Source organism: Sebastes umbrosus, chromosome 5 (assembly GCF_015220745.1).
Source record: "Sebastes umbrosus isolate fSebUmb1 chromosome 5, fSebUmb1.pri, whole genome shotgun sequence".
Taxonomy (NCBI): domain Eukaryota; kingdom Metazoa; phylum Chordata; class Actinopteri; order Perciformes; family Sebastidae; genus Sebastes; species Sebastes umbrosus.
Genome location: NC_051273.1, coordinates 893,311 through 918,802, shown reverse-complemented (window position 1 = coordinate 918,802; position 25,492 = coordinate 893,311). Strand labels below are relative to the sequence as shown.

Sequence of the window (25,492 nt, the reverse complement as noted above, 5' to 3'; positions counted from 1 at the left end):
CTGCAGCGCCGCCGCCGCTGCTGTATAGAAACATAATAAAGCATTTCTCTTGAACCAGATCCGAACAAAGGGCTGGTTGTGTGATGTGGGGAAAATATTGAATGTGGAGAATTAAATTTTTTTCACTAAGAAACAAGACGACAAGTAATAAGCTTAAGAGTCATGGGACCCTTTCTTGAAACACCCATGCTGTTAGTGTTTTAACACACTTTCTTTATCCGTGGTTTATTTATTTTAGTGCAGAAACTCCAGCTTTAAACAAAATGAAGAAACATGCAAAAAACAAAATATATTAGTTATATATTTTAATGATCATGTTACTGTCCTGTGAGAAGTGAAAAATAAGTTATGTTTAATTAAGTCATAAGTTTAGTTTTCATTACTTCCTTGTGTGTGTGTAGATGAGACGGAGTTGAAGGACTGTCTGCTGGTCCTGGTTGACGACCAGCAGAAGCTCTCGGGTCAGATGGCTAAAAGCACCTTGTCGGCCCAACGCCTTCGCCAGCGCCTGGTCATCCTGGAGCGCTACCTCATCTCTCTGAGCCACAGCATGATGGAGGAGAAGTACAAGGTCCGCTGGAAGGGGCCCCCCAGCCCACCACTGCCTGCTGCTGACAACAAGAGGTACTAATAATGGAGCTATAGAGACTCTAGAGAGGCTCAGTGGTCTGGAGGGCTGTCTCCTCACAGCGAGGACGGCCGGGGGTGGATGTGAGCGGGGCATCGCCCTGTCGGGGTTTCTTTCACAACAGTGACCGACTCGCTGTACATTATCCCTTACTTATTACACGGCTTTTATATACTCAATTCTGATTGTTAATTACAGCGTTCTACGGTTATTTCTTTATAGCAGACTGCCGTGAATAACAGACCGTTGCTATGGATACAGTTCTGATCACCATACACAGCGAGCGGACTATTTTTTTCTAGCAGAAGCAATAAAATCATTTTTGAATCAATATTCTGTGTCAAATTATTGATTTCTTTAGTAAGTAGCAGTGTAATAAACAGGGTAACCCCTTCAGAGTGATTCAAGACCCCTCCACTTCGTGTTAGGATCCTGCTCACTGCACTGCTCATTATCCCTTACTTGTAAAACTATAGATATAGCCAGTACAGTTACAGTGTACAGTTTCTTCCTGGGATGTACGGATGTGTACCTGACTGTGCTTATTGTTCATGCTTGTGTGAGTTAAACCCTACAGCTCAGTTTATGAGTGCACACTGTGTTTTCCTCACTAATGCATCTGGTGTTAATCTCTGTGTGTTTTGTTTTTTCAGCCCTCGTCCAGCCAGTAAAGGTGTTGAAGGTCTGGCCAGAGTCGGCTCCAGAGCAGCGCTCTCTTTTGCCTTTGCCTTCCTGCGTCGGGCCTGGAGGTCAGGTGAGAATCTCAGTCTCAGTGAAGAAGACGTATTGTGCCCTGGTGGTAGTAGTAGTGGTGGTGGTGATAGCTGCTGTCATGGTAATGGAGCTGTGCTTAACAGCTGGTACTGAATGTGTTGCACCACGTTACAAGCTGCTCATAGTAAACAAGCCAGCATGTTTTTAGCCTGAACTCGTGGTGTCGGCTGGATGGAGGACTGCAGGGGTTCAGGGCCAGGGAGATTCAACATGAAAAATGGGCTTTTGGTTTCCTGTAGCTCTGAAGCTTCAAGCATTAACAGAAACACTGAAATAGAAAAATAGATGTTTATTTGTATAACACATGTCAGCAACGAGGCAATAAAAAGTGCTTTACATAAAACATCAAAAGCATGGAGACAAAATGCAAAAGAAACGCATCACAAAACAGTCATTGAAGAGCCAAGAGAATAGAAAATTAAAACAAGTTAAAATAGAACAAGACATGTAGAAAATAGAAGAATAAAAGCTGCAGTGTCAGTGTGGGAAATTATTTAATAAAAGTCTTCAGCCATGATTTAAAGGAAGTGAGATTTGCTGTGAATTTGTTCCAGATATATGGAGCATAAAAACTGAACAATCAACGATCACTCTGTCACAGAGGAGTTGATTATATTCTCATTTTAGTCTGTAGTCTGGGGTCCGTATTGAACTGTGATTTCAAAATGAAGCCCCCTTCACGTACGCAAAGAGAGGTGGACAAACATATTTTAATACAATGCAGTCCAATACAACACCAATCACATAGACCATAGAGCTGAATTTGATCAATTAATAAACCTGTATATCCCAGCGTATAGAATAGAAGATAAGATAATACTTTATTAGTCCCACAGCGGGATTACAGCAGCAAAGGGGGACAAAACAACAAGAGGCATCAGTAAAAAACAAAACAAGATCTAATGAATAAGCGATTAAACAATAAAGATATAGTCAGAAAGTAAACAGTAGAAAACAACTGGTAAAGAAAACAGTGCAGACTCAACGAGTTTAGTGTCCATAGTGCACGGATAAGTTTAAAAGTTATTAACCGTAAGAAAGTACAACAAAACAAGTTAAAATAAGAAATGAAAGGAGAAATAGCTCAACGGTGAACAGCAGCTGCTGCTGAAAATACTTTATCGTCTACGTTTTGCATACAAAAGGCAGAAATTTATCTTTAGTTTGCATGTACAAAATCTACAATAAAAAAGGGCTAATTAAAATACAACATATCAGACATATCCAGACAGGCCTCTTTAAAACACATTTACATAAAAACACAACAGAAGCTACATCACAAAGAGAAGCAGGTACTCGATGGATGAGGACTGAATCAAGGTTCAATAAATAGATATAAAGTGCTGTGAGCTTCAAACAATAGCCGTCCTCACAGATTCAGATACTTTATGGCAACAGGAATGATTTTTATAGAAGTTTTTTATTGGCAGATTGGACTCTGTACTTTTGCCCTGAAGGCAGTAGCTGGAAGTTGTGATTTAAAGGACGGCTGTGGTCGTATATTAATTTGTTTTTCTCCTTACGTTTCGGAGAGGCCCGTCGTATAAGCCGGTGACTTCTTGACCTCTCCTGTCACATTTCTTCTTATTATCTTTATCTGGATTTTATGAGGTTTTATGTGTGTGCAAATAGATAAAGATAAAGAAATCAATCACACAGTCTGATTATGTCTAAAATAAAGTGTCTGTTTGTCTAAAAGTCCTTCATGGTTGCTCGGCGAGCAGAGATGTTGTGTTTTTGTTGCGTGTAGTGATGCGAGGTGGAGAGCTGGCTGTCCACAGGGACTGGGTGGGAACAAAGAGCCTGTAGCCTTCCCGTAACATGAGACAGACAGTTCAGCCTCTCATCCTCAGTCTACTGTATTATTCCTGGAACACACCGACAGAACAGTGTGACAGGGTTTTCTTTCAGCCGCTACCTGCTGAAAGAACACATGTACCGATATCATAGATATTGATGTGATTCTGCAGCTCCTTTAAGGGACCGTTTAATCCGACTGGATACCAGTAGCTTGAAGGTCATTGACTGTAAATTCATGCAAGGTTGAGACCATTTTTTAAGAAAAAAAAAGTCTAAATTCTCTGATTCCAGCTTCTGAAATGTGAATATTTTCTGGTTTCTTTCCTCCTCTATGACAGTAAACTGAATATCTTTGAGTTGTGGACATTTGAAGACGACAATTATCGTTAGATGCAGCCCCCCTGTGGAGCCCTGTTTGCGGAATATTGTTGAATAATGAAGTCTGTTTCAGACGTGATTTTAGTGAATTTGCAATGTATGTATCATTATATGCTTATGTGCATGAATTACATTTTAGATTTAGGAAACCATGTAATTTAAATAAATTCTAAATGTAATATTTTTGGGCGTAATGTAATCTAGTCTCTACTGTGTGTGTGCCGTGTATAAACAGAGGAGGTTTGTGTCTTGCAGGAGATGATGCAGATCTTTGCAGTGAGCTCCTGCAGGAGTCTCTGGATGCGTTGCGGGCTCTACCAGAGGCCACGCTGTTCGATGAGGGAACCGTCTCATCGGTGTGGCTCGAAGTCGTTGAGAGGGCCACAAAGTTCCTCAGGTTGGTTATTCACTGATCTTTTTGTATGTAAGACACGTTGGATGATCTTTTGTGATTCTGATCGTCATTGTCTCGTCTTCTGTGGGACCAGTGACGTTCATGGAAGCGCAAGCACCAAAGGCAACATCCCCCTTCAGGACCAGCACCTGGCCCTGGCCATCCTGCTGGAGCTGGCTGTGCAGAGGGGAACGCTCAGGTAACCAGATACCTTTTAATACCTGCTGATATCCTCCTGCAGTTGAAATGCTACCTCACTGCTCATTTTGTCTTCTCCAGTCAGCTGCTGTCTGCTGTTCTGCTGCTGCTGCGTCTGTGGGAAAGTGGCACCAGAGAGATGGACAACGAGCGCTCCACCCAGGGAACCAGCGCCCCTCTGCTGCCCCTCCTGCAGCGCTTTCACAACATCCACAGCAGCAAGGAGGAGCCCGTTCCTGAAGAGGAACCTGAGGTGAAAAGTCCTCTCCGGGCCCGACATCTGTATCAGTACAGTTAGTAGGGCTGTCAACCAATATTCTAAAGTTGAATATAACATTCGAATAGTAAGAAAAAAACAGATATTCGAATATGAAAATGGAACGATTACGATTTTGAGAAAAAAAGCAGCGCTACCGCGGCTGTCTGCCTCACACACACTGAACGCACCGCACGACGGGAGTCACACCGCATCACTTTCATTGATTTAAAATGAAATGTAACGTTACGTCAAACTGAACGAGGAATAATTCAACAACAACCGCAATGATGGCAGACAACTTGGCCGCAGAGAGAGAGACACCGTGTCCTAACAGCGAGCGTTACATCATGTAAACAAACCACGTATCAGCTGTGAGCTCCAGATCAGACTGGAGACGTAACCACTTAAAAGATGGGGGAGTAATACTCGCTATCTTCCAACATTTGTAACTTTTAAAACAGAAAACACACGTGGTATTTGCTGGAAATGACTTACAGTATAGCCAACAGGAAGTAGGAATCTTTCAGGTGATCTTCCTCCAGCCAGCTGCTTCCTTATTTAGGTTTTTGTAGTGAAATAAGGAGGTATCGTTTAGATAACTCCTCATTTCAACTTCACGAATCAGCCGTTCCTCGTCCGTTGCAGACTAAATGTTATCAAGTGAAGGTTTGTTTCCTCGTGTGTTGTTTGGGAGTCCGCCTGTCTTCAAGTGTTCCTGGTTTATTATCAAGCTGATGAGTACTTTGTGGTTTTCAGATCCTCACGGCCCAGATGAGTCCAAACGAGAGCTTCTTGCGCTACCTGACCTTGCCGCAGGATAACGACCTGGCTATCGACCTTCGGCAAACCGCCGTGGTGATCATGGCTCACCTGGACCGCCTGGCTTCTCCCTGCAGCCCTCCACACTGCAACTCCCCCACGTCACACAAGGTCACTACTCCTTTATCTTATTGTGTTATTGTATTAAATAATAAGAAAACAAAACAAGAGTAACCGATAAAATGAACCGTAAACATATACAGCAAATTATCAATACATTAAATAAATAAATAAATAAATAAATAGTATATGTTTGAAAAGGAGTAGGCAGAAGTTCACCAGACTTCACACAAGAGTGAATCCTTGAACGTCAGATAATCAAATGTGAAACGTTAATACTCAGTCTGTGTTTTTATGGTCACGTTCAAGGAGACATGACATCAATAAACAGCCACCGTGTGACTGACTCTGTCTCCTTCTCTGTGTCTTTGTGCTGCAGGGAACCCTGCAGGAGGTGATCGCCTGGGGCCTGTTGGGCTGGAAGCTTTACGCCAACGTTAACGGCCCCATCCACTGTAAAGCCCTGTCAGGCCTCGGAGTCGCACAGATAGTGTGTTCAGAAAAAGGCTTTCTCATCCTGTCCAGTACCAGTGCTGTTTACACCCAGAACTACAAGAGCACAACCCTGGTCAGTTCTGTTGCACAGGTGTTTATTAACGTCCCCTCTCTAATCAACTTTACTCAGTAGCTGATGGTTTCATCTCTGCTGCAGATTGAGTCTCTGGATTATTCTGTTGCAGGCTCCGATGCTGGTTCACGGTCTGAGCTCCAGAAAGATCGTGAAGCTAGCAGCTCATCCTGATGGGCAGCACTACTTGGCCCTGTCGTCCAACGGGGAGGTGTTCTCGTGGGGCTGCGGGGACGGAGGTCGCCTTGGACACGGAGACACCACGTAAGCAAATAGAGAAAACCCAAACTGATGTTTGATTTCCATCGATACATGGGTGCCAGCTGCGCTTTCTCGCTCTTGCTCTCTCTTCTCTCCAACAGCCCACACCACATTCATATTTATACAACCAATGTCTTTATGAATAAATTGTTTACTAGAGCACAAAGCTCTTACATCTAGCCTCTCTATTTTGCTCTCAAAGTGCTCCAGATTGATGCATTTAACTTTAAAATGTACAAAATGTTTTTCTGGTGGAGCATGTCCCTATGGAGGATGGAACCTGCCAAAATCAAAAATAAATAAATGACTTGATAAATAAATAAATAAATGTCATGTAGGAAAAATTATATTAAAAATGAATGTAGTCATTAATTAATTGATCAAATATGACATAAATTGATTTTATAGTTACTCTTCTGTTTAATTTTCCATTTTATTTATTTATTTATCTATTTATTTTTGCATTTAATATTTATTTATTTATTAATTTATTTATTTTTGCATTTATTTTTTATTTATTTATTTTTGCACTTAGTATTTATTTATTAATTTATCTATTTTTGCATTTATTTTTTATTTATTTTATATTTATTTTATTCCCCGTGATATCGAAAATGGTATTGAATATAGATATTTTTCCAGGTATTTTATTGAAGTATTGTGACAACATTATTACCCAGGACATAACCCACTTTTGTATTTCCACATTGTCATCCAATATAATATGAATCTATATGTAATTCAGCAGATTGAAAGGACTTAAGTAGTGTTAAATTATTGATCAAACAGCTGCTAAAAATATACAATACATTATATCCCACATGTAGGACATTGTATTAATGTTTTATTCTTCCACAGCTGCCACTGACTGAATGAAAAACATCCAACACTAAAACAAAGCTTGAGACATAAATTATTACTTTTAGTTTTATTAGAAAGATTCCTGAAAAGCTTCTTGTATCTGCCGAGAGGAGCGTCTCAGTCTCCGTCTTCACTTTCTTTCAGGTATCTAGAGGAGCCTACGATGATCGCTGCCTTCAACGGGAAACAGACAGGAAAGCATGTGGTGCACATCGCTTGTGGGAGCACGTACAGCGCTGCCATTACTGCTGACGGCGAGCTCTATACATGGGGAAGAGGGAACTACGGTCGACTGGGCCACGGTAAGCTCCGTCTGCATTCAACTGCTGGACACTGGGGATGTTTATTAACGACGGAAGACTTGACATTTCAGTGCAAATTATGTCAGGATGTAATTTAAATGTGTACATTAATAGAATAATAATAAAATAATTTTTAATAATAAGTTAAACCGACTAGTATTTCTGGTTCCGACTAGCAAGGATAGCAACGTTTAATCGACTAATTGCGTGCATCCCGACTGGACACAGTGTCAGCTTAGATAATAAAATACATCTTTGTCTCTTCTACCACTGAAAGAGAGTTGTGATCTGACTGTGTTTGTAGGCTCCAGTGAGGACCAGACCACTCCCATGCTGGTGACAGCGCTGAAGGGACTGAAGGTGATGGATGTGGCGTGTGGAAGTGGTGATGCTCAAACACTTTCTGTGACAGAGAATGGTAAGAACAAGAAAGACTTTGACCCAAACTGAATTGTTAGTTGGTTTGTTTTATTCACCTTCTTCTGTGTGTCTCCACAGGTCAGGTGTGGTCCTGGGGGGACGGAGACTACGGTAAACTGGGCCGGGGAGGCAGCGATGGCTGCAAGACCCCCAAACTTGTGGAGAAGCTGCAGGACCTGGACATCGTGAAGGTGTGCTGCGGCAGCCAGTTCTCGGTGGCCCTCACCAAAGACGGCCAGGTGTACACCTGGGGAAAGGGAGACAATCAACGCCTCGGTCACGGCACCGACGAGCATGTTCGCTACCCCAAGTTGCTCGACAGTCTACAGGGTGAGTTGACTGTTATAAAATATAAATGCAGAAGCTTTTATAACACAAACATTAATCTGTGTCTGTTGTGTTTGTAAACAGGAAAGAAGGTTGTGGATGTAGCTGTGGGATCGACTCACTGCCTCGCCCTCACTGACGACGGAGAGGTGCACAGCTGGGGCAGCAACGACAAGCTGCAGCATTTCGATACGCTCTTTTCTAACAAGAAGCAGCCGAAGGCGCTGCCGGGGCTCAACTCCAAACACATCGTGGGGATCTCCTGTGGGCCAGGACAGGTGATGCATAACCGTCACTGATGATGTTTATATGCTTCTAATGACAGACCGTAAAACACGTAACACTTTGTGTGTTTTCAGAGCTTCGCCTGGTCCTCGTGCTCCGAGTGGTCCGTTGGGCAGCGGGTGCCCTTCATAGTGGACGTTTGCCCCATGACCTTTGAGCAGCTGGACCTGCTCCTGCGACAGGTCAGCGAGGGGATGGACGGCAGCTCGGACTGGCCCCCCCCACAGGAAAAGGAGTGCATGGTGGTCGCCACCCTCAACCTGCTCAGGCTCCAGGTAGGAAACCATCCGTCAACAGCTGATGTTTTATTACAGATGTCTCATTCATTTGTGCTCGAGGCAGATTTAGATTTTCTCAACCCTGATATCTGTTAAACCTCCCTCCTCAGCTCCACGCAGCCATCAGTAACCAGGTGGATCCAGAGGAGTTGGGCCTGGGGCTCGGCAGCGTGCTGCTCAACAACCTCAAACAGACGGTGGTCGTACTAGCCAGCAACGCCGGCGTGCTCAACACGGTGCAAGCAGCTGCTCAAGCAGTTCTCCAGAGCGGCTGGTCGGTGCTGCTGCCCACCGCCGAGGAACGGGCCAGGGCGCTGTCCTCGCTGCTGCCTAACGCCGGTGAGTGAATCAGGACATCTGCTAACACTTAATAGTCCATTAACGCTGCTCATTTGTTGGGACTGAGGTTTTAATTATTTTATTTTTCTCCTCCGCAGCATCAGGAAATGAGATGAGCGTGAGCCCCGGACGTCGTTTCATGATCGACCTGTTGGTCAGCAGCTTGATGGCTGATGGAGGGTTAGAGTCTGCTCTGAATGCTGCCATCACGGCTGAGATACAGGTCAGTGTGTTTAATGCACGTAATGTATTCATAAATAATGAGCAATAATGCTTCCTCTGTTTGTATGATGTAGATAAAGATTTCTCTAAGGACTGAAATTCAGCTTGAAATCAATTTTTTTTATGTCTTCTTTTCTTTTCTTCTTTTTTTAATCAAGCTTTTTATTGTTTCCTGAAGAGAAATGGCTACAACAACCTAAACCATATCAAATAAAGTGATATGTACATATAATAACAGATAGTAACTGTAAATTTAAAAAGGTAGGAGTATTCTGTAAAGTATTCAAAAACAAGGGAGGAGAAAAATGGTTATAATAATTATAATAAATGAAAAATAAAGTAAAAAATTAAAAAATAATAATAAAGAAATATAAATAGATACAAATTAATAAAATTAATTCACACACCAGATTCCCAATGAATTTGATGTCGTCTTGACAATTTTTCTCAAGGTCAAATTCACAAAAGATATTACAGCGCAAACACGCCCATAATGTTTTGCAGCTGAGTGCAATTTGCCTTTTTTTTCAACAACCTAAACCATATCAAATAAAGTAATATGTACATATTATAACAGATAATAACTGTAAATTAAAAAAGTAAAAGTATTCTGTAAAGTATTTAAAAACAAATGAGGAGAAGAATGGTAATAATAATAAATTAATATTAAAGAATAATTAAAAATAAAGTAAATAATGTAAAAAAGGAATGAATAAAAAATGAATGACAATGTTTCTTTTTGTCTTAATCGTTCAACGGCTACAAAAGTTGCGCAAAGTGTACTATTGGATCCTACAACTAATACAGAATATTAGACATATAAAATCTCCTGCCTCCACGTCCATGATCTCCTGAAACAACCCTCTCACTGGATACAGGACTCACTCTGTTACTGTTTTCCTGACAGGATATTGAAGCAAAGAAGGAGGCCCAGAAAGAGAAGGAGATCGATGAGCAGGAGGCCAACGCCTCCACCATGCTCCGCTGTCGCGCCATGCTGGACAAAGACCTCATCAACACGGGCATCTACGAGTCGGCGGGGAAGCAAAGCCTGCCTCTGGTGCAGCTCGTACAGCAGCTGTTGAGGTACCTTGCTCTCTGCCCGATTCATGCCGCACCTACGCCACCGTACAGAGTTAACCCCTTCCTAACTCATTTGATCTCTCTGCAGGAACATCGCCTCCCAGACCATCGCCAGGCTGAAGGATGTCGCTCGCCGTATCTCCAACTATCTAGAGGCGGAGCACGTCAGCAAGGAGCGCTCTGCGTCTCTGGACCTGCTGCTGCGCTTCCAGAGGCTGCTGGTCAGCAAGCTCTACCTGGGCGTCAACGGCACGGAGAACGTCAACGGATACAGTAAGTCACGGATTTCAACCATCCAGACAGGCCTCCAGACTGCCACCAACATCACACCAGAACAGTGTTCTGTGCGCTCGTATCCCGTGCACGTGCCTGCTTTTTATGTACTCTGGTCTTGAGACTTATGAAACATATGTATGTACAGTATGTAGCGGTGCACAGAGCTTGATGCGCGTGTACACAGCTGATTATTTTAAAAAGCAAAATGACGAGAGCGAGGATGATGGTTGGATGGTGATGAAAGTGCAGGCAGGGAGAGACAGACTGAGCCAGAGTCATTGATTAATACCATGCTGTACCAAGAAAAGGGTGCAACCAAATCATGTGCTGGTGTGACCAACTGAGGAAGGTGGTAGCACCAGTGCTACCAGTGGAAACGTTAGGCTTGAGGCCTGTGTCCAGATCCAGTAGCTAGCTATCGGCTTTGAGAATGATCTCTAGAAGGGTAGTACAGTATTTGATCTCTCTGTTGTTTGTGCAGATCCTGAGCTGCTGGGTGTCGGTTCCCTGTTGAAGAAGTACATCGCCCTGCTGTGCACTCACATCGGAGACATCCTCCCAGTAGCAACAAGCATCGCCTCCACTGGTCGCCGCCACTTTGCTGAAGTCTCTCGGGTTATTGAAGGAGATCTAACTGGTAATCCGTCTCTCAGAAACTGTTTATGTGCAGCATGAATTGCACGCAGACCTTTTTTAAGGAACTTGTGAGACAGTTCTGGACGCCATGCTGTTTTTCCTCTTTGACAGGAGCGCTGCTGCCTGAGCTGGTGGTGTCCATCGTCCTCCTCCTCACCATAGATGTAGGTCTAATGCAGGAGACCGGTTCCATCCCTCTCCTGGCTGGACTCCTGGAGCACCTGGACCGGTTCAACCACCTGGCCCCGGGACACGAGAGGGACGATAACGAGGATCTGGCTTGGCCGGGCATTATGGGTATAATACCAATTGTGTCTTACACTAACTACGTTTACATGCACGCTAATATTCAACTACTAGGGCTGTCCTCGACCAAAGAAAAGCTGCTATGGGAGTGTTGGTATATTAGTGGAATATTCATTTTAATTAGCCATGTCAACAGCTTAGTAGGTATGTTGTCTGATTTGGAATAATAGAGGAATATTTTGTGCATGTAAACGTAGTCGGTGTCACTGATGTGAGAATATTAGCATCCTAACTTTGAGATGAGGATTAGAAGATGGTGTAGAATGTAACTAGCTCTTCTTCTGCTGTGGCAGGGTCCTTCTTCACAGGACAAAGCTCCAAGAACAACGAGGAGGTTTCCCTCATTCGCAAGGCCGACCTGGAGAACCACAACAAAGACGGCGGTTTCTGGACCGTCATCGACGGAAAGGTCTACGACATCAAGGACTTCCAGGCTCAGTCCCAGTCGCTGACAGGAAACAGTGTCCTGGGTAAGGATGGAAAATAGATTCAGTAGTCAGAAAGTAGAGAAGGTTACTGACGGTACTACAGTTTCATCTCCGTCTTTGGTGTAACAGAGTTTCTCCTTTTACAGCCCAGTTTGCAGGAGAGGACCCGGTGGTTGCTTTGGAAGCTGCTCTGCAGTTTGAGGACACCAGGGAGTCGATGCAGGCCTTCTGTGTTGGCCAGTATATGGAGGTTCCAACTGTCTCAGTCCACATTTTCTACATTAATTTCATTCTTCATAATCAGTTCTTTGATATTTTAACGTTTTATCATCGACAGCCTAACCAGGAGACGGTCACCACTCCAGACCTCAGCAGTCTCTCGTCCCCGCTCATTGACACCGAGAGGAACCTGGGGCTGCTGCTGGGCCTCCACGCCTCCTACCTGGCCAAGAGCACCCCGCTGTCCCCCATGGAGATCGAATGTGCCAGTGGGTGCAATCATTTTAAAGCAAAACCCCAAACTCTGCATTTTAATCGGTTTCACTTTTAACAGTGATTTTTATTCCTCTCTTTACACAGAATGGCTCCAGTCGTCCATCTTCTCGGGGGGTCTGCAGACCAGTCAGATCCACTACAACTACAATGAAGAGAAGGACGAAGACCACTGCAGCTCCCTGGGCACCACCACTCCAGACAAGGCCAAACTCTACTCCCGAAGGATAACCCTCAGTGACCATGCGCAGCCTTTCCTGCAGGCTATCGCTGACAACAACACTCAGGACCACACTGTGAAGGTACAGGAAGCAACAGTGACTCAAGAATAAAGATAGAGCCGCTAAGGCTGCACCCAATTATTATCATTACATTTAAACAAAAACCTGCACAGCATTCAAATGTTGATTTACAATTTGAATGTCAACGTTATGAATGAAGCTTCTAACTGTTCGGTTCAGCCCTTAAAGCTCCACAGCAGCCATGAAGCTGAAGGATGTCGTCGTCATGTTTTCATCTTTTGTTTCTGTTGTTCACATTACAGGACTTCCTCTGCCAAATCGAGCGCTGCTGTAAGCAGTACCATCTCATCACGCCCATCACCTTCCCCCCGGAGCACCCCGTGGAGGAGGTCGGCCGCCTGCTGCTCTGCTGCCTGCTCAAACATCAAGACCTCGGTAACCTAGCAACTGCTCTCAGACAGGCGGTCTGAGGAGAGATCGTGTTGGCTCACTTTGTCTTTTGAAATGTTTATTTACTCATTTATTATTATCAGTTATGAGAAGATCCATTGAAATCCATCTTCTCATCTGAAATGATTTTAGCCGTTGTTGAGTGTAAACTCTCCTCCTGTCCTGTCACAGGTCACACTGCTCTTTCACTCGTCAGTCAATGTGCCTTGCGTGTGGACCAAGGGAAACAGAGGTCCCTCCCGAAATCTGTGATTGACGTGTGCCGCATGGTCTACCAGGCAAAGTGTTCTTTAATCAAGGTAGGACTGTAATAGATGGTAACATGAACTTGTATTAATCCCTCAGTGGAGAATGTTTGTGACACAAAGACTAATGACGAGTTTGCTTTGTCCCACGTCTTTTAGACCCATCAGGAACAAGGTCGCTCCTACAAGGAGGTGTGCGCCCCCGTCATCGAGCGTCTTCGCTTCCTGTTTAACGAGCTGCGTCCCGCCGTCAGCAACGACCTGTCTATCGTGTCCAAACTGAAGCTGCTGAGCTCTCAGCCGCGCTGGAGGAGGATCACCCAGAAACTCATCAGGGACCGCAGGAAAAAACGAGGTGGGGTATTTAAAAAAAAAAACCTACTACACAGTGACCGACAGCGTTTCATCTTCTTCACATACAGTACAAACTGTTTATGAATTTAAATGTGTTTTTTAGTGCCTAAGAAGTCAGAGTCTGCTGACATAGAAGAGCCAAAGCTGGAGAATGAAGGGACCAATGAAGAGGAACTTAACGTCCACATCAGCCCCACACCGGCTGACAGGAAGTCACCCACCAGCAAGACGCCCAAGGTACTTTAATTACTGGAACATTTCACAAGATAAACAATGGATAAGTTCCCTAGAGGATTCTTTAATCTATTCTTTCTAGTTAGAGAATAACTAATAATCTTAGCGCTTGAGACACAGTATAACTTTTGACTTTATAAGTCTATATCTTGGTATGTTAGTTAGGAGACAACACAGCAGCTATGGTTGTACAGTTTGCATTCCTGTATTGTTTTATTACTTTACAGCAGGACAAGTGGCATCCGCTTCTCAACACTGTGTCTAATGTCCAGAAGTACCGCTGGCTGAAACACAGCGTTCAGGGTGTCTTCTCCCAGTCCAGCCTCATGGTCACCATCGTGGAGTTTGCACTGAAAGAGGAGCCGCTGGACGTAGAGAAGATGAGGAAGTGTCTTCTCAAACAGGTGATTGGAAACAACAGATCATCACTGACTTCATAATAAAGTAGAAAATGAAGGCCACCATGCCGAAACGTTAGCATGTTCCTTTGACATGGCCAGAATATATTGTGAAATTGAGATTAGTCTACTCTGTCCTAAAGATCTGTGTGTGTGCTACCTTTTTACCTCTAGGTATTTAACGCTGGAACTTTATGAACTTATGTTTAGCACCACAAACAAATACTGGGAAGGCGCATCCTCTTAAAGACCTAACTACATGTAGAGTATATAAATGACTGTTAACGTGTCAACAGGTGAGACATCACGTTAACTCTGTTTCCTTTCAGCTGGAGAGGGCCGAGGTGAGACTAGAGGGCATCGACACCATGCTGAAGTTGGCCTCTAAAAGCTTCCTGCTGCCGTCTGTGCAGTATGCGATGCTCTGTGGCTGGCAAAGGGTCATACCAGAAGGGACCAACATCGGGTGAGTCAACACAAAAACAACACATTCAGAAATGTACCTGAATCTTGTCGAGTGAATTGATATCTTAACTCCTTGAAACTCCGACGGCCCGCCAGCAGGCCTGGCCGCTATTCTGTCTTTCAGAGGTTGTAGCGGGCTCAGTTTTCGAGGTATTGGGAATATACTGATATCACATGAAACTATCAAATCTTAGGAATCCATCGGTACCAACCATGTCATGCTAGCTTGTCGGGAAGAAGGTTAAATAACGCTATGAATTTACGCTAAATGTTGGAGAGGAAAAACTGTCATGTCCATTTTCAAAGGGGTCCCTTGACCTCTGACCTCCAGATCAGTGAATGTAAATGGGTTCTATGGGTACCCACGAGTCTCCCCTTTACAGACATGCCCACTTTATGATCATCACATGCAGTTTGGGGCAGACAACATTTGAATGCAGTATAAATGTGTTATTGTCTCCTATTCTAAAATGGTGTATTTGAATATTTCTGCATCCTGGGGTCCCTAAACAGTCTTTGAATCACATAAACTGGGTCTCACTGTAAAGCTGAGACTCTTGTGGATCCAATGAGCCCAACTGTATTCATGTGTGATGATGTTAGTCCCCATAGGAGCCATTTCATTGACCTCACTGTATAAAATGACCTGTGGTGATTACCGATGTGTTTACAGTACGACCCTCATCAGATGACGAAAAACTCCCCTCAAAAAGAAATATTTCTAACATTTCAACTCTCCTTTCCAGAGAGCCGCTGTCTGACTGCCTGAAGGACGTGGATCTGATCCCTCCCTTCAACCGCATGCTTCTGGAGGTGACCTTCGGCAAGTTGTACTCCTGGGCCATCCACAACGTTCGCAACATCCTGCTGGAGGCCAGCGCCCGCTTCAAGGAGCACGGTGAGTGGCGTGGGTCATCTCAGAAAACTGAACTGGTATGATGTCACGATATAATGTCTAGACCTGTTAGACACACAAACTAACTCACCTGTTCCTTTAACCAGGTGTGCAGCCGGTTCCCTTGCAGACCATCACCAACGAGAACCCAGCGGGACCAAGTCTCGGCACCATTCCACAAGCCCGCTTCCTTCTGGCCATGATACACATGCTGTCCCTGAAACACGGCTCCAACAGCCTCAGTCTCTTACTGAACTCTGGAATACTGGCGCTCACTCAGAGTATTCTCCGGCTCATAGGTGAGTAGATAACGGGAGAGGAAGCAGATCTGGACTCATGTATGGATTCAGGTGTGTGATGTCTCTTCTATGTTGTTGTGTCTCCAGGACCCAGCACAGACAGCAGCGAGGAGGACCTGAGTTTATGTGCACACGGAGGCTCAGCCACAGTGCTGGAGGAGTCCAGAAAGGAGGCCGCCCCCACACCCCTACCGGCCTCAGGTCCTGAGCTGGCTGCCTTGATGAAGATAGGCACCCGGGTCATGAGGGGAGTCGACTGGAAATGGGGAGATCAGGACGGTCCAGCGCCAGGTCTGGGTCGGGTCATCGGGGAGCTGGGCGAGGACGGCTGGATCAGGGTCCAGTGGGATACTAGCAGCACCAACTCCTACCGGATGGGCAAAGAGGGCAAATATGACCTGAAGCTGGCAGAGCCGCCGCCGGCTGCCCAGCCGCCAACGGAGGACTCAGACACAGAGGACGACACGGGTCAGTTCAGTTCAAAACCACTACCATCAGGGTTATTATCGTTAACTAGAACTGAAACTGAAACTGAAACCAAAATAAGCTGTGAAAAATGCTGTCATAAACTGAAACTAAATAAGAACAACATCCTTTTAAGAAAAACTAAACTGAAACAATATTTCCTGGTTAAAAAACTAATAAAAATAAAATAAAAAAAGCTATTATAACCTTGATCACTACAGCTACAAGGAAGGTGTGAGCTTCAACTAATGACATTTACAACATCCTGTCTTGATTCCAGAAGGCGAGCTAATGGAGAAGAGCAGCCACCCGACAGCTATGATGCTCACCAGCACCGTCAACCTGCTGAAGACGCTGTCTCTGACAGCTGGAATCTACGCGGAGGTGCTGCAGACGGACGCTACGCGGACCCTCAGTGGGCTGCTGAGGATGCTGGTGGAGAGCGGAGCCAATGACAAGTCAGGTAGCTGGAACCGCCATGCTGACAAAGAGCATTTTATCTGTTTACTACATGATACGTTATTATCTTATTCTACGTTGACCCGTCTGTGTCTTCAGGCTGTCACTCCCACAGGCTGGTCTCTCGGGAGCAGCACCGGAGCTGGTCCACGCTGGGCTTCATCCGCAGCATCGCTCTCATGCCCCAGATGTGCAGCACGCTCAGCACCTCTGCGTGGATCGGCCTGCTCATCCGCATCGTTGAGGGACACCAGTCCTTCCACGCCATCACTCTGCAGAGACAGGTGGGACAGTTATTACCAGGATGTGTCAGATGGGCTGTTAGGCAGCATATCCACCAGATCCAGTGAGGATGCTAGTGGACGTGTTTACCACTGGTGACATACCCTATCATAGAATGCACCTGATCGGCCCCTGGTTCTCTATTCGCTCTTTCAAACAGGAAACAACATAGCCCTGCTCATAAACTTTCTGTTATTCAGTCTAAACAATCCACCAAAAAGATGAAGATGAAAAATGAGAAGAGCCTTCTGTGTTTTTCCTCTTGACTTTACTCGTTGGCTTGCTTTCCTCACTTCCGTTTCTCTTCTCCTGCGCTGATTTGTTTAAGCTGAACAACCAAACAGAGTGATTTCTCTCACCGACGAGCTCCGCCGCTCATTCAACATGATGAATCGACCCAAAAAAAAGCCCCGGACACGGGCAGACTAGAGCCGACCAGACCGACAGATGCTCACCGACGGCCCCAAACTGTCCGACAGCCGACCGTCCGCTGGGTGTGTCAGGGCCTTAAGTTTCGTGAGTTTGGCGCGTCGCTCAGGATGGATTAATATGCATAAAGTTGAGTCTCCTTCATGCAAATGCAGACCGGCGAATGCAGCGCAACCCCCTCGCTGCAACACTCCCACCATGCACTGCGCGACTGCTTCTCCTGCTCTCTGTAGGAAATGAATAGAAGGCGTTGAGATGCCCTCCGTCGCCAGATCTGGTTGCACCGTTAGGAGAGTATGTTATGAAGAAAGGCCTCGGTGAAGTGGTCTTGCGTGTTGTCGTGGTTGGAGGTTTATTTATATGTAATTTGCCAAACATTTCAGGATGGAAACCAGTTTAGTGAAACGGGTTGAGCGGGTCGTTCTTTAACCGCAAGGTTGGCGGTTCGATCCCCGGCTCCTACTGTCTGCATGTCGAAGTGTCCTTGAGTGAGAGTTGCTCACCGGGCGCTTTACAGCAGCCCACTCCTCCTAATGGTTAAATGCAGAGGTCTTGTATGTATATGATGTTTGAAGTCTTGTGCCCCCTGTGTGTTTCCAGATCCTGGCGTTGCGTCTCCTGCAGGCCGTCTTGCCCTCGTGGGACAAGACGGAGCGCTCTAAGGACATGAAGTTCCTGGTGGAGAAGCTGTTCAACTTCTTGGGAAGCCTGCTGAGCACCTGCTCCTCAGACCTGCCACTTCTCAGAGGTACGGTCATGAATCAAACTCTCACTGGAAACTCTGATGTTTGTTTTTGAATGTGTTGTTAAATAGCTACTTCCTCTGCACAGAGGGTTCCCTGCGACGGAGGAAGTCCCGCCCTCAGGCGTCTCTGACAGCCACTCACAGCAGCACGCTGGCCGAGGAGATCGTTTCTGTCCTGAGAACTCTGCACTCTCTGGGCCAGTGGAACAGCATGATCAACGATTACATCAACGCTCAGCTCGGCTCCATCGGAGACGTCATGGCAGGCTGCCAGTCTGAAGCAGTAAGAACTATTACAATATTATTGATTCAGTTATTGTGAGTGTTAAAGTGTTAAAGGGAAAGTTTGGATGTTTTGAAGAAGGGTTGTTTGTAGAAACAGACAGGAGAACCAGCACAGGAGCAAAGTAATGTCCTGCTGTGGACGGAGGCAGCAGCAAAACGGAGTTTTTACTCACCTAAAAACATCAATATCATTTTAAGTGTACGCTATATTTAGAATATTTTCACCTCTTTACCTCGCTGTCAGACAGCCCTTTCTGACGGGGAACTGAAGCCGTTATCTATCCTCTCTTCAAAGCCACCAGACTCCATTCACACAAACGTAATTTTACCTCTCAGAACACAGGAGTTGCTGGTCTACCGCTGCCTCAATCAGTTAGTTTGTGTCATTGTGTGACTATTTTATATGATGTTTATGAGCCACATGTATGACGGCATATTAAGGGGCATTGTAAGTTTAAAAAAACTGAAATCAGTATGTTGTTTTCTTCTGAATACGTCCAATTCACGGCAACGTCTCTTCAAAGTCCGGGTGCTGATGATAACACGGGGATTCTGGGCTAAAATCACGAGTATTTCCTGATTGATAAAGCCGATAGCAAGGTGTATTTTGATTAGGTCATCCCCTGCAGGAATAATACACGGCAAGCGGCTGGCGTCTCTGGTGTGATGTTGTTGATCCAACCTTGCAAAGTTCTTTGACAAAAGAACCATATTTTTTCTCGTTAATTTGTGAGTTTTTTCTTGTAAATTTCTCACTTTAATCTGACAATATCCAAGTTATTTTCTCATGAATTTTGTCTTGTAATTTTACGACTTTAATCTCAGAGAATATCCAATTTTCTCGTAAATTTGTGAGTTTTAAGGGTAAATTTGGATTCACCAAAGTCATACAGTAACACAAACTAACTAACCGATCAAGGCAGCGGTAGACCAGCAACTCCTGTTGTTCTGTGAGGTAAAATTACTGTTTTTATCAATGGAGTCTGGTGGCTTTGAAGTTTTGCCAAACTAGGGGCGTGCTGACCGCCGTCTACTGTAGGTATACACTGACTATGGAGAAGTACCTCATACAAACAAATCCGAGCTATCCCTTTAACTCACAGTCGTGCTTTCATTCTGGCTTCGTTGATAAAATCAATTCTAACTCTATTAAACTCTTTCCAGTGTTTCCTGGAGGAGTATTTCCCTGACTCTGATGGTCCCAGAGTTGGCGGTCTGATGGCAGTGATGGCCGTCATCGGAGGAATTGATGGGCGCCTCCGGCTCGGAGGCCAAGTTATTCATGAGGAATACGGAGAGGGAACCGTCACTCGCATCACACCTAAAGGACGCATCACCGTCCAGTTTCAGGAGATGAGGACCTGCAGGGTTTGCTTGCTCAGCCATCTCAAACCGGTACGGAAGAGTTGAGATGTCTGTACATACAACTAACACGTTAGCTCTACTTTTACTTTAAGTTCATTAGGCTGATAAAAAAACGATTTTCTTTTCTTGTTGTTGTTTTCCTCAGCTGCCTGCAGTAATCTTCAGTGTGCAGAACCTTCCCTTCTCTGAGCCCATGCTGGTTGTTTGGGCTCAGCTGGTCAGTCTGGCAGGAAGCAAACTGGAGAAACAACGCATGAAGAAGTCTCTGAGTCGAGGGCTGACAGGTACAGAAACCCACAAGAGACGCAACACTAATGTTGTAGAGTTGATGATCTCACATGTACGACGGCGTATTAGGGCCAGCGTAGGTAGAAAAAAAATAAAATGACAGATCCGGGGAGGTGGGTTATATTCCAAGAAAAGACTCCATATTTCCGAGATTAAAGTGGTACATTTATGAGAAAAAAAACAATATTCTCTGAGATTATAAAGTCACAAATTTACGAGAAAAAAAAAATCTGATATTCTCTGAGATTAAAGTCAAATCTATGATAAAAGAACTTCAATATTCTCTGAGATGATGAAGGCCTAAATCTACGGTAAAATCTCAGAAATTTACTAGAAAATTAGTCAAAAATTCTCTAAGATTAAAGTCACAAATTTTCGAGAAAAAAACTCAGAAATTCTCTGAATTAAAGTTGTAAATTTACGAGAAACAACTTGAGTTTTTTCTCATAAATTTACGACTTCAGTCTCGGAAATTCCCTGAGTTTTTTTCTAGGAATATTACCCCCCTTTCCTGGCTCTGTAATTATATTTTCTTTTTACTTACAATGGCCCTGATACGCTGTCGTACATGTGACTCATAAACATCATATAAAATAAGAAATGATTGACTGTGTTTAGACTAATGTCTGGTAAAGTGCTCCGGCAACATGAATGACTTTGTGCAGGATAATGTGATTTAGTGTTCGGAGCCTTTCGGTCCAGTCCAGTGGATTTAATCCAACCTGTTGTGTTTCCAGCTGACCAGGTGGACATCCATCTGCTGCGCTGCCAGCAGCTCAGGCTGTACATCTTAAAGGCGGGCCGGGCTCTGCTCTCTCATCAAGACAAACTCAGGCAGATCCTCTCCCAGGCGGCGGTGGTGGACATCGGACCCAACCCCAGCGGTGAGACCTCTCCCAGTGAAGAGTCAGGACCGTCTTTATGGAAAACTGTTGCTGCTTAGTCCAGTTCAGAGTCGTAGAAATGATATTCATGCCCTGTTTTCTATGTAGAGGTCACAGGATGGACTACATTATGTCATTTTGATTGTAGTGTTTCAGTAGAGCAGTGGTTCTCCCAGTGGGTGGACTGGGAAACGTCCCGTTTGGTCATGATGAGCTGTGTTTGCACAATTAGTACAAATTAGTGTGGGAGGACAAACTTATCAGTGTCTGATTAACTAGTGTGCTTACCACCACCACACCCTGGAGGTTTACTGAGATCAGACAGTATGTGGGTGGATGTAAACTCTCTTTACGACCAGAACATTGAAGCCTCATTTTGCTGTTGTCACTCTGTTCTGTTTGGGCTGACACCTCTCTGTGTTTGTTTGTTTGTTTGCAGAGGACCCAGTGGTGTCCTCTCCTGATGTAGGGGACTTGTCCCCCGAGGGTCCGCTGCCTCCGTTGATCCTCCTGCAGCAGCTGCTGTCCGCCGCCACTCAGCCCTCCCCCATCAAAGCCATTTTTGACAGACAGGAGATGGAGGTGAGTCGATGGGCCTCTTTTTTAGCTCCTTTCACATGTCTACTGCAACCCTGAACGTATCTAGTCCCTTAAGAGGTTTCCTTAGTTAAAGACAAACTTTAAGGCATTTACTGCATTCAAAGAGATTTACAGCAGTAAAATTGTTCTGTTGCACTGAAACCTTAAGGAGAAGACTGTTTTGTGCAACCAATACAGGGACTTAAAGGGAAATCTTAACTTTAGGTGCTTTGTGCAACCGGTCCCTGGTGTATTGGGTTTGTCCTCATCTGTGTGTCTATGGCTGTGTGTGTTCAGGCTGCAGCTCTGGCCGTGTGTCAGTACCTGGCCGTGGAATCGGCCCACCCGTCCTCTCCACTGTTTGAGGAGAGCAGCTCCAGCGAGGCCACCACGCCCGTCACCATACAACACGTCCGACCTCCCAAACAGAAGAAGCAGAAGACCTCCCCCGTCCCTCCCTTACCCATCGTCCTCCAGCTGATGGAGATGGGCTTCCCACGCAAAAACATCGAGTTCGCCTTGAAGTCGCTGTCTGGAACGACCGGCAGCGCCTCTGGTGTCCCAGGTATTATTTCATATACTCTGTAGCTGTCACTGCAGAGAATACATTTGAGTCGCTATGATAATATTTGAGATGTACTTTTGGAGAGTAATTGAGCGTATTCGTCAGGTGTTGAGGCTCTGGTGGGCTGGCTGCTGGACCATCCAGACATTCACGTCACGGAGCTGTCGGACGCCGACACCGTGTCTGATGAATACTCCGATGAGGAGGTGCTGGAGGAGCTGGAGGAGGCCGAGCCCACGTTCCCCGTGGTACATCCCCTTCTCTTTTATTTCTCTCAGTAATGGACCGAGTCACTTGTCAAATCCTCCTGATTAACAACAGTTGTATGTGTAACATCAGCCTCCAGGTGCTGTGGTGACTGAGAGCCAGACGTTTAAGAAGAGATCAGACTTCCAAAGCAACGATGACTATGCTGTGTATGTGAGAGAGAACATTCAGGTGAGAGCAGCAGCCTTTTCTTAAGATTCTCTGTCCTTAATGAAATGTGACACCAGTCTGACGGATCACTGACTTCTGTGCAGGTGGGGATGATGGTGAAGTGCTGCAGAACGTACGAGGAAGTGTATGACGGAGATGTGGGGAAAGTGATCAAGTTGGACAGAGACGGGCTTCATGACTTGAATGTGCAGTGTGACTGGCAGCAGAAAGGAGGGACGTACTGGGTCCGATACATCCACATCGAGCTGCTGGGTGAGATTATGGGATTTTAACGTCATCTGATGCTGAATAGTTGTTGCTTTCTCTTCACCCTTTGACACGTTTGGGTCTTTTTTCCAGGATTCCCGCCACAAAGTTCTCCCTCCCATATAAAGATTGGTGACAAAGTGAGGGTGAAGCCCACCGTCACCACGCCGAAGTACAAATGGGGCTCCGTGACTCACAGGAGTGTCGGGGTTGTGAAAGGTGAGTCGATCTCTGTAGCCTTTTAAATTCAGTATCTTCAGTTAAGGATGCTCCGATCACAGGATGATGACGCTGCTACATGTACAGTATATATAACATCCTTATAGTCAGTGTATTAATACAGTAACTTAGATGGCGGTCTGCGTGCTCCCAGTTTGGAGAAGCAGACAGGAGTACCGGCAGGAAGCTAAGCGGTGTACTGCTGTGGACGCCACGTTAGTTCAGATCAGAAAGTCACACAATAACACAAACTAACTGACTGATGGATGCAGCGGTAGACTAGCTACTCCTGTTCTGAGAGGTTAAATTACTGTTTTTGTGAATGGAGTCTGGTGGCTTTGAAGAGAGAATAGATAATGGCTTCAGTTCCTTGTCAGAAAGGGCTGTCTGACAGCGAGGTAAAGAGGTGAAAATACTCTAAATATAGTGTACACTTAAACAGTAATTTTACCTCTCAGAACACGGAGTATACGTACAACCAAACTTCTTTCACTTATTTCCAAACTTAACACAGCTAACGTTGACTCAGCTAGTGCTAGTGTTCACATTATTCATAACCTTATTGATTAGCTTACTGTGGTAACCTACGTCACTGGCTGAGTGGACGTTTCCCTTTTGAAAACCCCGGAAAAGAATGCAGATGGACCCGTCCATTAGAGATGCTGTTAGCTGAGTCCACTCTCTTCTGTACTAACAGAGCTGAATGTTGTGTTTTAGCTTTCAGTGCCAATGGGAAGGACGTGATAGTGGACTTCCCTCAGCAGTCCCACTGGACCGGTTTGCTGTCTGAGATGGAGCTGGTTCCCAGTGTCCACCCCGGAGTGAGGTACGGATGTGTTTAATGTTTCTGTCTGTCCAGTTAGCTGCGTATCTCCAGATGTTGTTCCAATGCAGCGTGCGTTGTCTGCAGGTGCGATGGCTGTCAGATGTTCCCGATAAACGGCCCCAGGTTCAAATGCAGGAACTGTGACGACTTCGACTTCTGTGAAAACTGCTTCAAGACCCGCAAACACAACACCAGGCATTCCTTCGGCAGAATCAACGAGCCCGGTTAGTCACACATTCACCCCGATGGTATCTGTGGTGTTCCTCGGTGTGTGTTCATGTGTGTAAACCTCGTTCATCTCATCCTCACATAATCAGGCCAGTCTCCAGCGTTCTGCGGCCGCTCAGGGAAACAGCTGAAGAAGCATCACAGCAGCCAGCGCGGGATGCTGATAGACGATTGGTCCCGTGCCGTCAAGAGCCTCAACGTGTCGTCCTCCGTGAACCAGGCGTCGCGCCTCATCGACTGCAGTGATCAGTGCTGGCAGTCCTCCGGCTCGCAGGGAAAGGCAAGAGATTGAGTTGCATACTCCAATGAGCTGGCCGACCGTCTATTTAGTGTAGCTTCATATTAAAGTGTGATGCATCAGCTGACTCGTCGTTCTCTCCTCCACAGCACTGGATCCGTCTGGAGCTCTTCCCAGACATTCTCGTGCACCGACTGAAGATGACTGTGGATCCGGCGGATAGCAGCTACATGCCCTCACTAGTGGTCGTGTCAGGTATGTTGTTCAAGTAACCCTTCTGCATCACTAATTAATACATTAAATGACATTCATTTTAGAAGTTGAACCTGAGCTCCTATAATAAGTCTATAATATACAGACACTCAGATCTCCCCATTGAAACCACAATGTTTGATCCCACGGCCATACGGAACCTGCCAAAATAAAAATAAATAAATGAATGAATAAATTAATTTATAAATAAACAAATGACTCGATAAATAAATAAATAAATATGTTATTAAATGTACTGTAGCAAAAATAATGTTAAAAATAAATGTAGCCATTAATTAATTAATAAAAAATATGACATAAATTGATACTTCTGTTTTAATTTGCTTCTTTATTTATCTATCTTTGTATTAATTACTTATTTTATTACTCTTCTTTTATTTATTTATTTATTTAGTTTTATTAATTCATTTATTTATTTATTTATTTATTTATTTTTGCACTTATTTTATATTTCTTTATGTATTTATTTATTTATTCATGCATGATTTTCCCTCTGCATTTTACCCCTTATTTATTTCCCTAAACGTATTTATTTCTGTATTCCTTTCTTTGTACATTTCTTTACACATTTCTTTTTACATTTCTTTATGCATTTCTGCCTCATTATTCAAATGAGGGGGCTGTCACACAGAAGAGTAAATAAATAAGGGAATGAATACAAAGATACAGTAAATAAATAAAGAAGCAAATTAAAACATAAAT

The 25,492-nt window shown here is 44.7% G+C and overlaps 1 protein-coding gene across 5 annotated transcripts in view; it reads left to right on the top strand.

Moving 5' to 3' along the window:
• The window catches only part of herc2 (HECT and RLD domain containing E3 ubiquitin protein ligase 2), a 54,423-nt gene that overhangs the window by 7,731 nt on the left and 21,200 nt on the right, over positions 1–25,492 (top strand). For 3 of the 5 annotated variants that reach the window (XM_037771045.1, XM_037771042.1, XM_037771041.1), the window contains exons 5-53: positions 402–624; positions 1,282–1,382; positions 3,836–3,977; positions 4,069–4,173; positions 4,254–4,425; positions 5,188–5,361; positions 5,690–5,896; positions 5,991–6,142; positions 7,145–7,302; positions 7,607–7,720; positions 7,801–8,052; positions 8,134–8,327; positions 8,409–8,609; positions 8,723–8,951; positions 9,050–9,174; positions 10,081–10,259; positions 10,345–10,529; positions 11,014–11,169; positions 11,280–11,465; positions 11,768–11,944; positions 12,049–12,152; positions 12,240–12,390; positions 12,482–12,696; positions 12,939–13,071; positions 13,258–13,385; positions 13,491–13,686; positions 13,789–13,922; positions 14,147–14,323; positions 14,647–14,783; positions 15,529–15,680; positions 15,785–15,976; positions 16,064–16,444; positions 16,722–16,904; positions 17,000–17,184; positions 18,212–18,359; positions 18,443–18,639; positions 19,806–20,036; positions 20,152–20,290; positions 21,032–21,178; positions 21,618–21,760; positions 22,055–22,322; positions 22,428–22,570; positions 22,662–22,760; positions 22,844–23,012; positions 23,100–23,225; positions 23,943–24,051; positions 24,136–24,275; positions 24,369–24,559; positions 24,667–24,772. In XM_037771045.1, the coding sequence (XP_037626973.1) occupies positions 402–624; positions 1,282–1,382; positions 3,836–3,977; positions 4,069–4,173; positions 4,254–4,425; positions 5,188–5,361; positions 5,690–5,896; positions 5,991–6,142; positions 7,145–7,302; positions 7,607–7,720; positions 7,801–8,052; positions 8,134–8,327; positions 8,409–8,609; positions 8,723–8,951; positions 9,050–9,174; positions 10,081–10,259; positions 10,345–10,529; positions 11,014–11,169; positions 11,280–11,465; positions 11,768–11,944; positions 12,049–12,152; positions 12,240–12,390; positions 12,482–12,696; positions 12,939–13,071; positions 13,258–13,385; positions 13,491–13,686; positions 13,789–13,922; positions 14,147–14,323; positions 14,647–14,783; positions 15,529–15,680; positions 15,785–15,976; positions 16,064–16,444; positions 16,722–16,904; positions 17,000–17,184; positions 18,212–18,359; positions 18,443–18,639; positions 19,806–20,036; positions 20,152–20,290; positions 21,032–21,178; positions 21,618–21,760; positions 22,055–22,322; positions 22,428–22,570; positions 22,662–22,760; positions 22,844–23,012; positions 23,100–23,225; positions 23,943–24,051; positions 24,136–24,275; positions 24,369–24,559; positions 24,667–24,772 (8,256 nt within the window). The remainder of the gene's footprint in view (positions 1–401; positions 625–1,281; positions 1,383–3,835; positions 3,978–4,068; positions 4,174–4,253; positions 4,426–5,187; positions 5,362–5,689; positions 5,897–5,990; positions 6,143–7,144; positions 7,303–7,606; positions 7,721–7,800; positions 8,053–8,133; positions 8,328–8,408; positions 8,610–8,722; positions 8,952–9,049; positions 9,175–10,080; positions 10,260–10,344; positions 10,530–11,013; positions 11,170–11,279; positions 11,466–11,767; positions 11,945–12,048; positions 12,153–12,239; positions 12,391–12,481; positions 12,697–12,938; positions 13,072–13,257; positions 13,386–13,490; positions 13,687–13,788; positions 13,923–14,146; positions 14,324–14,646; positions 14,784–15,528; positions 15,681–15,784; positions 15,977–16,063; positions 16,445–16,721; positions 16,905–16,999; positions 17,185–18,211; positions 18,360–18,442; positions 18,640–19,805; positions 20,037–20,151; positions 20,291–21,031; positions 21,179–21,617; positions 21,761–22,054; positions 22,323–22,427; positions 22,571–22,661; positions 22,761–22,843; positions 23,013–23,099; positions 23,226–23,942; positions 24,052–24,135; positions 24,276–24,368; positions 24,560–24,666; positions 24,773–25,492) is intronic. The other 2 variants (XM_037771044.1, XM_037771043.1) reach the window with 2 other exon arrangements.